Genomic DNA, 13,168 nt, shown 5'->3' with positions numbered 1-13,168 from the left:
CACATGGCTGTTCAGATTCTCTTGTAAGGATGAGGCTTCAGCTGCTTTTGTCTATTTACTCGAGATTCACGACTTACATCTCCGTCTGTCTCTATTCAACAAATCTTCATCGGATGGCAGTCCTCAGCCCTTGATACTGAGGCAATGAAGAATAGCCCCTGGTCCCACAGACCTGACACTCCGTGAGAGAGGTGGATGGTAAGAGATCAGCGAGCTCACACATGTGGTGGTGTGAGTGCTGACGGAAGCCCCAACAGTGAGGGCAACCAAGCATCCTGATGGCAGTGCAGAACTCTTTGTATACACCCGTGGGGAGCCATGGCTACTCTGGGGAATAGTGTTTCAGCAAGGTTCTGGAAGAAGTCTGAAACCGGGCCACATGGCCACAGAGGAACCCTGTGGAGAGAAAGAGCATCTGACTGTACCCAAGACCTGGGCACAGCAGGATGAGACGCCCAGAGAGATATCTGCCAGGCACGTGGTACTCTGCATTTTCAGAATTCCACTGATTGCATCAGAAGGAGAGACATAGCAAGGCAGGAAACAGGCATGGAGACGTCCCAGACTATGCCTGCCGACCTGTCCTAGGAGCTGGCATCTGCTCTCCATGTCCCAAAGGAAGAGACTTACTCCTTCAAAGTCAACGGGGCTGGGATTTTCACAGGACGCTGTACAAGGTGCAGTGGCCCTGTGGGAGAAGCCAGCACTGTCGTTAGCAGGTCGCATTGTCCCCGGGGAAGAGGAGCTGGCAGCTTGTGCTCACAGAGTTGCCTGTGCACTGAGGCCCAAGGATGGGACCATTCTCCCCCATCTTGCATTTGAGATTTTGAAATGCTTTAGCTTGTTCTTCAAGATTGATAAGCAACATTCCTTTTTTTTTTATTAACTCAACAAACATTTATTTGCTCACTATGTATTATAGGGTAGTCCCAGAAATGCAAACTATATGAACAACTCCTGTTTTAAGGACTCTCACAATCTCAAGGGGATCCTAATTCAGTGTAACAGTGAGCTACACAAGATCATGGGGCAGTAAGAAACAGCCCTCCCAAATCCCAGTGACTTAATACTACAAACATTTATTTCAAGTTCATATTTAACATCAAAGGAAAGTAGGGGTCCTCTTCTTTTTTTTTGGGGGGGGGGATGTAAAATAAATTTTCGAGACAGGGTTTCTCTGTAGTTTTTGGTGCCTGTCCTGGAACTAGCTCTTGTAGACCAGGCTGGCCTCAAACTCACTGAGATCCACCTGCCTCTGCCTCTGACTCCCTGAGTGCTGGAATTAAAGGCGTGTGCCACCGCCACCCAGCAATTATTTTATCTTCTAATTGCTACTATTCATAAATTTCAAATATATATTCTTGATATTCCCAAATATTCCAACCATAGGTTATGTAATATATTTTTTTTTATTCTAAAATAGTTTCATGTCTTTTTGTATTTCAAAACAGCAATTTCCCAAATCCAGGTAACAGATTAACACTTCAGACCATTGCTATGGAAAACAAAAATGATCTAAAGTTTGCTTTTCTGGGCATGGGGTGGGAGGATGTTGTCCTCTATGTAACCCTGAATTTTAAAGTTTGTGTACATGAATATGCACATACACAATTATCTTTACATTTTGAATGCAGATGTCCATGGAGTCCAGAAGAGGGCATTATATCCCTTGGACCTGCGACACAGTTGCTTGTTGTGGATGCAGAGAAACAAACTCAGTCCTCTGAAAAAGCAAATGATCTTAATCACTGAGCCAGCTCTCTAGCATACACGAACTGTGGGGTTTTTTTTTAATTTATTTATTATGTATACAACATTCCTTCCATGTATGCTTGTATGCCAGAAGAGGGCACCAGATCTCATTATAGATGGGTGTGAGCCACTACATGGTTGCTGGGAATTGAACTCAGGATCTCTGGAAGAGCAATCAGTGCTCTTAACCTCTGAGCCATCTCTCCAGCCCTCTTTTTTCCTTTTTTAAAGGACAGTGGTGATGGTGATGAAACACAGAGTCACATATAGCCAGCCTCAAATTTACTGTGTAGCTGAGGCAGCCCTTGAATTCCTGATTCTTCCAAGTGCTGGGATTCAGGTGTGTGCCAAAAAAACCTCTTGAATTAATCAGTCAAAGAAAATGATGGATCAAAGTTGAGGTGGTTTTTTTGTTGTTGTTTTTCTCCCCCCAGGAAAAGGCAATACTCACAGGTTTTAAGTGGATGACAGAACTATTAGACATCACTGTATGGTCTCCCTCCATCATATCAAGCTCACTCTTGTCATCTGAGGCATCTGGAAGACTGTTAACACTGCTGCTTTGGCTGCTGGCACTGATAGACATACTGGGAATAGACTGATTACTTCCAACACTATTCACTGTTCCTGTCCGGCCAACACCATGATCTTGCTCCTAAAGGAAAAGAGCATTAAATTACAATATCCAAATCTTTTCTCAATTATAGATTAAAGGAGAAGAAAAGCCTGATGAACACAAACAGGTTTCTTTAATAAAAGACTTCTTGTATCCTTTACTACACAATATAAAGGGTTTGATAGAAAGTATACAGTAACAAAATTTCTTTTTTTTTTTTTGAGCTAAAGGCCAAACCCAGGATCCAACTGCTCTACAAATGAGATAAATCCCATACCCCTAAAATAACATTAAAGACCTTTGTTCATAACTAGAATTTCAGAGCATCAATGATAAGAGCACAATATACTGGAACCAGGGATATAAAAAGTATGTTTGGCTGAACAAGTAGTGTAAGAAATCAATAATAAATGCAACTAAAAATTTGGGCAATTATACCTCCTCTTCTTCCTGTGCTTCTACCGCTGGTCCATTATGTGCCTCCTGGAAAAGAAGTTTCTTCATTTTTCGATACTGCAGATTGTCCAGCTCTCTTACTGCATCCTTTGTCCTTTGAATGAGATCTATTAACACTGTTTCCGGGCGCTCTCGAAGAACAAACATGTGCTGGAAGAGCAGAAAATTTAAAAAAAAAAAAAAAGTTACTTTTTTTCCTTAATTAGTTCAAATATATTCCTTTTTCAATCTACAGTTATTACCCTATGATACACAATTCATACAATCTATAGCTATTTAATTCTATTACATCTATGACTCTGATACTTAGAAAGTAGTAATTTCCACATTCAACTTGTACCTTCATAAATACTCTTGAATAAAATCCTCATCATGATATATTTAGTTGGCCAATGAAAATACAGTTGAAATTATCAAAGCTAATAAATTCTAAAAAAAACAACAACAAAAAAAACCCCATGCTTGATTTAACTAGGAAAATTTACTATCAATAAATTAAGTAATAAGAACTTAGACATTATGGAATTCTTTTTCTTGTCACAGTCAAATGCTGGCTTTGAACTCGTGGTCCTCCTTGTGCTGAATTACAGGCATAAACAGCCATGCCCAGACTATTAAAATGTGTTGCTAGTGTGAGTGCTCAGTTGGCCAAGCTTTTATTTCTGAGACCATAGATAGGTGAGCTTATTCCCTGGAACTACAAAAGCAGTATGGAAAATTTTTACTGTTTTTCTATATAATGTGATGGAACAATATTATCAAATGTATGTATGGATATTTGTTGTAGTTTAATTTAGCTGACATCTGTAGGTGAAAAAATTATGTAAAAATAGTTCATATAGAGGGCCGGAGAGATGGCTCGGTGGTTAAGAGCAGTGGCTGCTCTTCAAGGGGACCCGGGATCAATTCCCAGCTCATATCTCACGTGGCAGCTCATATCTGCCTGAAACTCCAATTCCAGGGGATCTGACACCCTCACACAAACATACATGCAGGCAAAACAACTGCACATACAAATAAATAAATAAAGTTTATATAAATCTTGTGGAAACAACTAGCTAGAGTCAAATGTTCATTACTACCTCGTCAAGATGCCATATTATTTATTTATTCATTCATTTTCTCAGACACTTTTAACCCCTGTACTGGGAAGGCAAACAGGAGAATCTCTGAGAGTGCAAGGTCAGTCTGGTCTATATATTTGTTCTATACCAGACAAAGCATGATGAGACCTTGGGGAGGGAAAAAGAGAGGGAGATAGAGATGAAGGAGAAGGGAGGGAGGGAGGGAGAGAAACCAAAAAGCAAAAAAAACTACATTAAAATCATTATGTACATTAAAATACATTAAAATTCTATGTGGAGGACAGAAGACAACCTCTTAAGAGTCAGTTTTCTCCTTTTATAATATGAGTTCCAGAGATAGCACTCAGTTCTTCAGGTTTGGTAGCAAGTGCCTTAACTCACTAGGTCACCTTGTCAATCTAAAGCTACATAATTTTTATAGTATTTCATTGCTAAGTGAGTTAAGAGTTTGGATGCCAGCATCCGTAACAAGCTGAAGTGCTTATAAATGGAGGAGGAGCAGTAAGCCTCGCTAGCTTCTAGCCTAGCTGAGATCCTGCCTCAGAAGAAATACCTCCCTCCCCCCCACACCCCTGTCTCACTCATTTGTGCACTCCCCCACACACACCCCAAAAAAATCTTTTAAAACAAAAATACAGTATCTAAGGTAAGTTACCAAGGACTAGGGGTATTGCTCAATTAGGAAAACGCCGACCTACTACACTCAAAGTCCTGAGTTCAATACCCAGAATCACAAATACATGTTTCAAGAGATAATTATCTAAAAATATTAGTATTTTTAGCAGAGTGGGTGGTTCATATCAGCACTTAGGAGGCAGAGGCAGGGGGATCTCTGAACTCAAGGCCTGGTGTCTATATGGTAATTTCCAGGACAGTCACAGCTAGAGTTGAGACACTATCTCATAAAGAAAAATTAGTATTTAAATAGCCTGGGGAAAATAGCTGAATAACAGTACATGCTTAATATGTAGTCCCATTCTAGTGCCAGCACTGGAAAACAACAACAACAACAACAAAAAAAAAAAAAAAACTTTAAATGGTTGTTTTAGAACTACAAAGCCTTGATTGCATTTGTTTATTATTTATGAAGAGGGAACACAACACAAACATGTATGCTGAAATTAGTTCTCGCCTTTCAACCATGTGGATTTCAGGGATTCAATGCAAGTTCTTTGCACTGGAAAAAAGTGCCCGTACTGAGCTATCTCACTGGCCCCAAATTTCATATTTTATTGAAAACTAATATAGTTAATCCTGATTGAGAAAAAAAACCAACAAAGCAATTTTAAATAGTTTTCTAAGGGTTAAAGATAATGGAGTTTTATAAACTGACCTTTAAAAGTTCCTCTGATGTAGGGCGATCTTGAGGGATTTTCTGGAGGCAAGAATCTACAAAGTTGCGAAAATAATCAGACCTATTGTAAAGAAAGTATCAAGTGAACATATTGCTATTTCCTTTAAAAACACATCCAAAAGGCTTAAGCCTACTCACGGAAGGAAGAATGGAAAAGAAATGATAATATAATTTTATCTATTCAAGGTGATCCAAAGCAACCAATTACTGTTAAATTTTCCAAAAATAGACTAACACAGAACATTTAAAAATCCTAGGCTGGGGGTAGAGTGCCATGGCAGACTGTATACTTAGCTAGAAAAAAATCCTGTTTCACAGATTTATCTATCAGAAATCACTCAATACTGAGTCAAAAGGAACAAAGGCCATCCAGGGTTTTTCTCCATTCAAATACCAGACTCCTCCCTTTAATTATCTTCTTATTTGTACTTTGGATTGTTTTCTATAGAACATGTTTAGAATATAACTCTTATTCCCTCTGGAGAAGAACATTTTGTTTGTTTTGTTTTTCAAGACAGATCTTTTCAGTAGTTCTGAAACTCACTCTGTAGACCAGGAGAGAAGAGCATTTATAAACACCTGAGAAATTGCTGACCCTGACCAAAAGGATAGGGCTTCTATTAAAAATCTAGAAAACCAATAGATATATTTTTAAAATATTAAAAGCCTATAATGTGTCATTATAGTATTGTTCATGGGAGTTCAGTGATCATCCAATAAATAATTATTCCATCAACGTTTATCTCCAATATTAAAATGGTAACAAATTTTGTTGTTGTTGTTTGTTTTTTGAGAAAGGGTTTCACACTATAGCCCAGGCTGGACTTGAACTTGAAGTAATCCTCCTGCCTCATCCTCCTAAAGGCAGGGATCACAGAAAATTGTTTTTCATTGTACAAGTGATCACAAGTTTACCTTACCTCTCAGAAGAGACCTCAGGCAGTGGGTTTTTATATAATGTTGGAACTGTTAAAGACTATGGAAACTTTCAGAGATAAAATAATATTTTGTATTAAGAAATGAACATGCAACTTTAGGGGGAAGAAGTGTAATGCTGAAAAGGGGTAGAATGGTAATGGCTAATTCTATCAACTGAACACAATTTAGAATTACCATGGAAGCACACCTGAGTGGATCTATGAGGGTGCTTCCAGGAAGGTACAACTGAGGAAGACCCACTCTGAATGTAGATGGCTGTAGTCCCAGGCTGAATAAATAGGGCAAGGCAAATGGAGCTCCAGGATCAATCTCTATGCAATTCCTCACTGAAGACACAATGTATCAAGTTCCTACCATCATGCCTTCCCCATCATGATGGACTATATCCTTAAACTGTCATTTCAAATAACCTCTTCCTTCTTTAACTTGCCTTTTGTTACAGAAATGAGAAAAGTAACTAATGCACAATTTTTTCAACTCATAACAATTCTAGTCTAAACTTGTTAATCTCTTCTCCACATACTACTTAACATGAAGTTTTATCAAGTCAGAGACTACACACCAGAAGAAAAATCAGAGAAATGAGAATAACATAGTTAGCTAGAGTGTTCCCAAGGTTTTAGATAAACTAACAATTTTGAAAGAAAAAAAATCATACCATCTTATCTATGTCTTTTATAATGTAGATGATAATCTATTTATCAAATGATTATCACAACAGGTTATAACAATCTATACATTTTGTTGTAAAAATTAATGCTTAAAAACACTATTAAATTATTAGGATTAGGGGCTGGAGAGATGGCTCAGAGGTTAAGAGCATTGCCTGCTCTTCCAAAGGTCCTGAGTTCAATTCCCAGCAACCACATGGTGGCTCACAACCATCTGTAATGAGGTCTGGTGCCCTCTTCCGGCCTGTAGGCATATACACAGACAGAATATGATATACATAATAAATAAATATTTTAAAAAAAATTATTAGGATTTTTTGTGCTCCAAAAATTTAATGAAAAAGTAAACCTACTTACTTTTCAAGTAGTACATTTACTTATATAAAATTGAATCATATTGATAACAATTTATATTTTATCAATATTTACAAAATTTTCAAAACGTTAATCAATATCTTGTGGGAATACTCACCATTCATTAGACTGTAGTGTAGGGGATTCATTTTGGGCTATGTGATATAAGGCACTCATTGCATTCATATTAAATAAAGGAGGCTTCCTCTCCGCTATGAAAGAGAAGAAACCCTTTTGTTAAAATATGAATATATAAGAATAGTAAAATGTTGATCAAATTTTAAAGAACACATTTTGAAAACAACTTTAAGCTTAATTTAAAAAATTGTAGAAAGACCTTTTTTATTTAGTTGTTTTGGAAGCCAGAGTTTCTCTGTGTAACAGCCCTGACTGTCTTAGAACTCACTTTGTAGACCTCGAACTTGTAGGGAACCACCTGCATCTGCCTCCCGCTTGCTGGGATTAAAAACATTCACCACCACCACCCGGCTATTTATTATTTTTATGTATATGAGCGATCTGTCTTCAGGAACAACAGAACACCTGGCTACAAAGAACCTCTCTTTAAAAATATGAATGTATGTATGTATGTATCTATTTATTTATGTTTTGGTTTGGGTTTTTTTTTGTTTGTTTGTTTGTTTTTGAGATGGTTTCTCTGTAGCTTTGGAGCCTGTCCTGGAATTCTTTAAACCAGACTGGCCTTGAATTTAGAGGCCCGTCCACCTGTCTTTGACTCCAGAGTACTGGGATTACAGGCTTGCACCATCACTGCCTGGCTATTTATTTATTTTATGTATATGAGTGATCCATCTTTACAAACACCAGAAGAAGACATCAGATCCCATTACAGATAGCTGTGAGCCACCATGTGGGTGCTAGGAATAGAACTCAGGTACTCTGGAAGAGCAACTTTAACAGCTGTGCAGTTTTTTTCAGCTCCTACAAAGAACTTTTAAATGTGACTCAATTGAGATAAACTGCTTGCTCTGATGGTCCACCATCCCTAAATACTTCAATATATATAAGAACATTTTCATAAAAACCACATGATAATGCATTCAATTGTGCCACTCAATGGTGTTAGAGTCACCTGATAGCAAACTCCATTGAAGTTTGGTTCCAAAACCCTAATCAATATTGCCATATGTCGTTTTAATCATCTGTGTCTGTCAAGGAATCAGACCACTACATCGAGTCTTCAAATTCAGACAGAAAACTGTTCATATTTTCATATCATTTTTGGGGGTACACATGGTTATACACACCTTTGCATATGGATCAGTGTCTTCCTTTATTGCCCTAACACAGGGATTTCTTTTTTTGTTTTGTTTTGCAAGCCTGGTTTCTTTGTGTAGCCTTGGCTGTCCTGGAACTCACTCTGTAGACCAGACTGGCCTCAAACTCACAGAGATCCGCTTGTATCTGCCTCCTGTGTGCTGAGATTGGTACTCTGGCCATATTTACAAAGCAAGTGTCCTATTCACATCTCCCCTGGCCTTCATTCTCTTTTATTTTTGTTGCTATTTTAAAATTATTTGTTTGTGTCTGCATAGGGTATGTATACAAGAAACCAGAAGAGGATGTCAGATCCCCTAGAGTAGTATGAGTACTTTAACTGCTAATGCATCTGTTTAGTCCCCTACATAATCTTTAATAATCAATATTAATTGTTATTTCTCATTCACAGCCCCTATCTTTGATTTTACTTTTTAGACAATGTCTCACACTATAGACCAGGCTAACCGGAACTCACTACATGGCCAGACTAGCTCCAAACCATGGTGATTCACCTACCGTCAGTTTCCTAAATCTTGGGATTATAAATGTGATCTATCACACCTGGTTTCTCTCATTCCTAATATTAGAAATTTGTATCTTTTTTTCTAACCAAAATGAAAAAAGGTTTATCAATTTTAATGACTTTCATAAGTAGCCAGATTTTAGTTTCAATGATGTCTTCTATTTTTCAATTTTCTGCTTAACTGAGTTTTTATTTTCATCTTACTTTATTATTCTGTTATTTGTTTATTCTGAGTTCAGATTTTTCTTTTTTTAAATATTTATTTATTATTTATTATGTATACAATATTCTGTCTGTGTGTATGCTTGCAGGCCAGAAGAGGGCACCAGACCTCATTACAGATGGTTGTGAGCCACCATGTGGTTGCTGAGAATTGAACTCAGGACCTTTGGAAGAGCAGGCAATGCTCTTAACCGCTGAGCCATCTCTCCAGCCCCTGAGTTCAGATTTTTCTAAAAGGTAAAATTGCTCAGTGGGTGAAAGCACTTGCAACTATGCCTGATAACCTGAATTCAATCCCCCAAAACCCACATGATAGAAGGAAAAAGAAACGACTGCCTGAGTTGTAGACAGCCATTGACACCAGAAGAGGGTGTCAGATTCCCTGGCAGTGGAGTTACTGGCAGTTTTGAACCACCTGATAAAAATGATGAGAACTAAAGTGTGGTTCTCTGCAACAGCAAGGGCTCTTTAGAGCTAAGTCATCTCTCTGGCCCATTTTTACATTTTTTTTAAAATTTTTATTTATTATGTATATAGTGTTCTGGGCACCAGATATCATTATAGATGGGTGTGAGCCATCATGTGGTTGCTGGGAATTGAACTCAGGACCTCTGGAACAGCAGTCAGTTCTCTTAACCTCTGAGCCATCTCTCCAGCCCCCCATTTTTACATCTTTTCAACAGACAGAATTAAAGGACATATGCAAAAACTTAACAGACACATATAACATATTTCTTTCTACATTATTAAAAATAATAGCCAGGTGTGGTAGTGCAAGCCTTTAGTCTCAGCACTCAGGAGGCAGAGTCAGCAGCCTGGTATACATAGTGAACTTCAAAACAGTCTGCTACATGAGACCCTGCCTCAAAAAAAAAAAAAAATCAAAAACAAAAGAAAAAACAAAGAATAATTCAGCATTTCATCTCAAATTTCAATCCAAAACCACAGTATTTGCTACACTGTACTTTAACAATGGCAAATATTATTCCTACTACCTCCTCCCTTGCCTTTCACCCGATTTTAGTCTTATTCTGCAGTGCAGGCTTACCTAGACTTCATGGCAATCCTCTTATTTCAGTCTCCCAAGTGCTGTGATTATAGGAATGAATCATCATACTGAGACTTTACTGTTTATTTGATAATCTGATTTTGTGTGTAACCAAGGTAGCATTTCTGCTGTCACTCTCTGCCAATGCCCTGTTCCAAACAGTGAGAATAACTTTTTGGTTTCTGACATCTCAGGCAAACCAGGTCTCTTCTCTGCAGTGAGGAATGCCTCATTAGGTTAAGTTCCCATCATTTTTATTTGGCTATACTAGGTTATCCCAAATATGGATTGCTTCTATAAACACTAACTCTCTTCCCTACTTTCCTTGATCTCTAATAACTCTTAAGTCATCTCCAGGAATGAATGCTTTACTAACTCTACCAGACCTTTTAATCTCCACACTGAACCTTCCTCTCGCATACATACTCCTTATCCATTTCTAATTTCATACTATGTTACAGGAACTCACTACTACACTCAAATCTGACATACACTTTAGGTTAGCACAGTTGGTTCACTGGCTAACAGGTTATCTATATTCTACCTCACATAGTAGTTTGAAGAATACTATAGGAAGCCAGGCAGTGGAGGTATACACCTTTAATCCCAGGACTTGGGCAGAAGAGGTAGGCGGATCTCTGAGTTCCAGTCTGGGCTACAAAGTAAGTTCCAGGATAGTCAGGAATACACAGAGACACAATCTAGAAACAAAGAGGTTGAGGGAGAACTACAGGGAAAGAGAAAAGGAATACTGAAGATATTTGGAATGAATGGAAGAATAATATCCATTTCTGTTATTACTAAGGTCTTCAAATAGGTAGATTCAGCTGACCTCTATTCTCATCTCTTCTAGGTTTTATAGTCCAGGAGAGGTGCAAACTTCCTTATATAGTTGTGGATGACTTTGAATTTCTAACCATTCTGCCTCATTCTTAGTTTTATATGGTTCAGGGGAATCAAATCCCAGGTTTCACTTAGGTAGAGTGAATCTACCAACAGAGCTGTATCTCTAGCCCTTCAAACAGACAATTTTAGTCTAAATTTTTTTTTCTTTTTTGATGAACATGGTGCTTCACACCTTTAATCCCAGTACTCTGGAGGCAGAGGCAGGCAGATCTCTGTGATCTATCTCAGCCAGCCTAGTCTATATATATATATATATATATATATATATATATATATATATATATATATATATATATATATATTTTTTATAGAGCCAAAATTTTTTGAAATCCAGTGTATCCCTATGCAGCATTGACTGACTTGGACATCACTATGTAGGTCAAATAAAGATTCTCCTAAACCTTCTACCCAAATGCTAGTATTACCATATGTGTCATCAGGACTTGTCTCGATCTATTTTCTTTCTTTCTTTTCTTTTCTCTTTCTTTTTGATAAAGAATCTCTTGTAGACCAGGCTGCACTCTAAATCATCATGTAGCTCAGTATGACCTTAAACTCCTGATTCTCCTGAGTTATGGGATTATAGGCATATGCTATCATGCTTGGTCTCTGGGCAACTGGTACCAAACACAAGGCATCATGAATACGTACACTACACCAACCAAACTATACCACCAACTTCTCATATTCTTATAAACTATCTAAATTTCATTTAAACAAAAGAATTATTTTTTAAAAGACATGCTCTCACTATGTGGCCCTGGTTGCCTGGAACTCTTACTATGTAGACCAAGAAGGTCTCAAACTCAGAAATCTGCCCGCCTGTCTTCTATTCTCCAGTGCTGGATAATAAAGGCATGGTGGCATATGCCTGGCCAAATTTATTTTCTTAATTTCAGAGGTCTTAACATTTATTACTGTGCATGTATGCTTTCCCAATTCTAACCCACACTACATACCTATAACACTATGGTTCCACTTGAATAAAGTCTGGCTTACTGTCTTTTGCAGGTCTTACTAAATTTCCCAGGCTACTTTGAATTCCCTCTCTTGTCAGGAAGACCTTGAATTTGTAATCCTCCACCATAACAGGAGTCAAGGCCTACCCAAAAGGGGCAGTTTGGACATCTAATTTCTAAATTTAAAAGTAACTAACTTGCAGGACAGTGGTGGCACACACCTTAATCCCAGCACTCAAGAAGTCAGAGGCAGGCAGATCTCTGAGTTTGAAGGCAGCCTGGTCTACAAAGAGAGTTCTAGTGCTATTGTTACACAGAGAAACTCTGTCTCAAAAAAAAAAGTAACATATATAGTAATGAATGATTCATAAATGACTAAGAAACATTCTGTGGAAAGAAAATATAATAATAGTTGGTACATTGTAAGTGTTAAACAAACATTAATGTCAGACAGATATTTAAGACAACAGTGAAAAGTTACTTTTGAACTAATAGCAAATATATTTTATCCAATATATATTAGGTTAACATAGAAATTACCAGATGATCAAAGTAAAAGTTTTAAATGATTTATTTCTTCCCCCTTAAATTTGAGGCTGAAGAGATGGCTCAAGAGTTAAGAGAACTGCCTGTTCTTCCTGAAAACCTGAGTTCAATTCCTAGCACCTACATAGAGGTTCAGAACCATCGGCAATAACAGTCCCAAGGATCCAACACACTCTCTTCTGGTCTCCCTGGATACCAGATAACAGGCACATGAATGGAACTCACGGATTCAGGCAGAGAAAAATACCTATACACATATAAAACCAATTATCTTTCAAAAAAACTAAGATCTCAGACAAAAATCTAATTTAATATGGTAACTGAAAAAACTGGCTCAAAACTTAATTCAGGTAGGTGTGGTGGCTCACTTTTATTTATTTATTTTTTTTTGGTTTTTCGAGACAGGGTTTCTCTGTGGCTTTGGAGCCTGTCCTGGCACTAGCTCTGTAGACCAGG

The 13,168-nt window shown here is 37.7% G+C and overlaps 1 protein-coding gene across 1 annotated transcript in view; it reads right to left on the bottom strand.

Annotated features, from left to right (window-relative positions):
• Positions 1-13,168, bottom strand: part of Taok1 (TAO kinase 1) — a 97,225-nt gene that overhangs the window by 37,282 nt on the left and 46,775 nt on the right. The window contains exons 8-11 of the mRNA XM_026780057.1: positions 7,346-7,439; positions 5,243-5,324; positions 2,807-2,974; positions 2,204-2,407 (exon numbers count right to left, since the gene is read on the bottom strand). Of these exons, the coding sequence (XP_026635858.1) occupies positions 2,204-2,407; positions 2,807-2,974; positions 5,243-5,324; positions 7,346-7,439 (548 nt within the window). The remainder of the gene's footprint in view (positions 1-2,203; positions 2,408-2,806; positions 2,975-5,242; positions 5,325-7,345; positions 7,440-13,168) is intronic.

This window comes from Microtus ochrogaster, chromosome 7 (genome assembly GCF_000317375.1).
Source record: "Microtus ochrogaster isolate Prairie Vole_2 chromosome 7, MicOch1.0, whole genome shotgun sequence".
Lineage (NCBI taxonomy): Eukaryota > Metazoa > Chordata > Mammalia > Rodentia > Cricetidae > Microtus > Microtus ochrogaster.
Note: the sequence above shows the minus strand (reverse complement) of the source record. Positions and strands in the feature narration are given on the sequence as shown.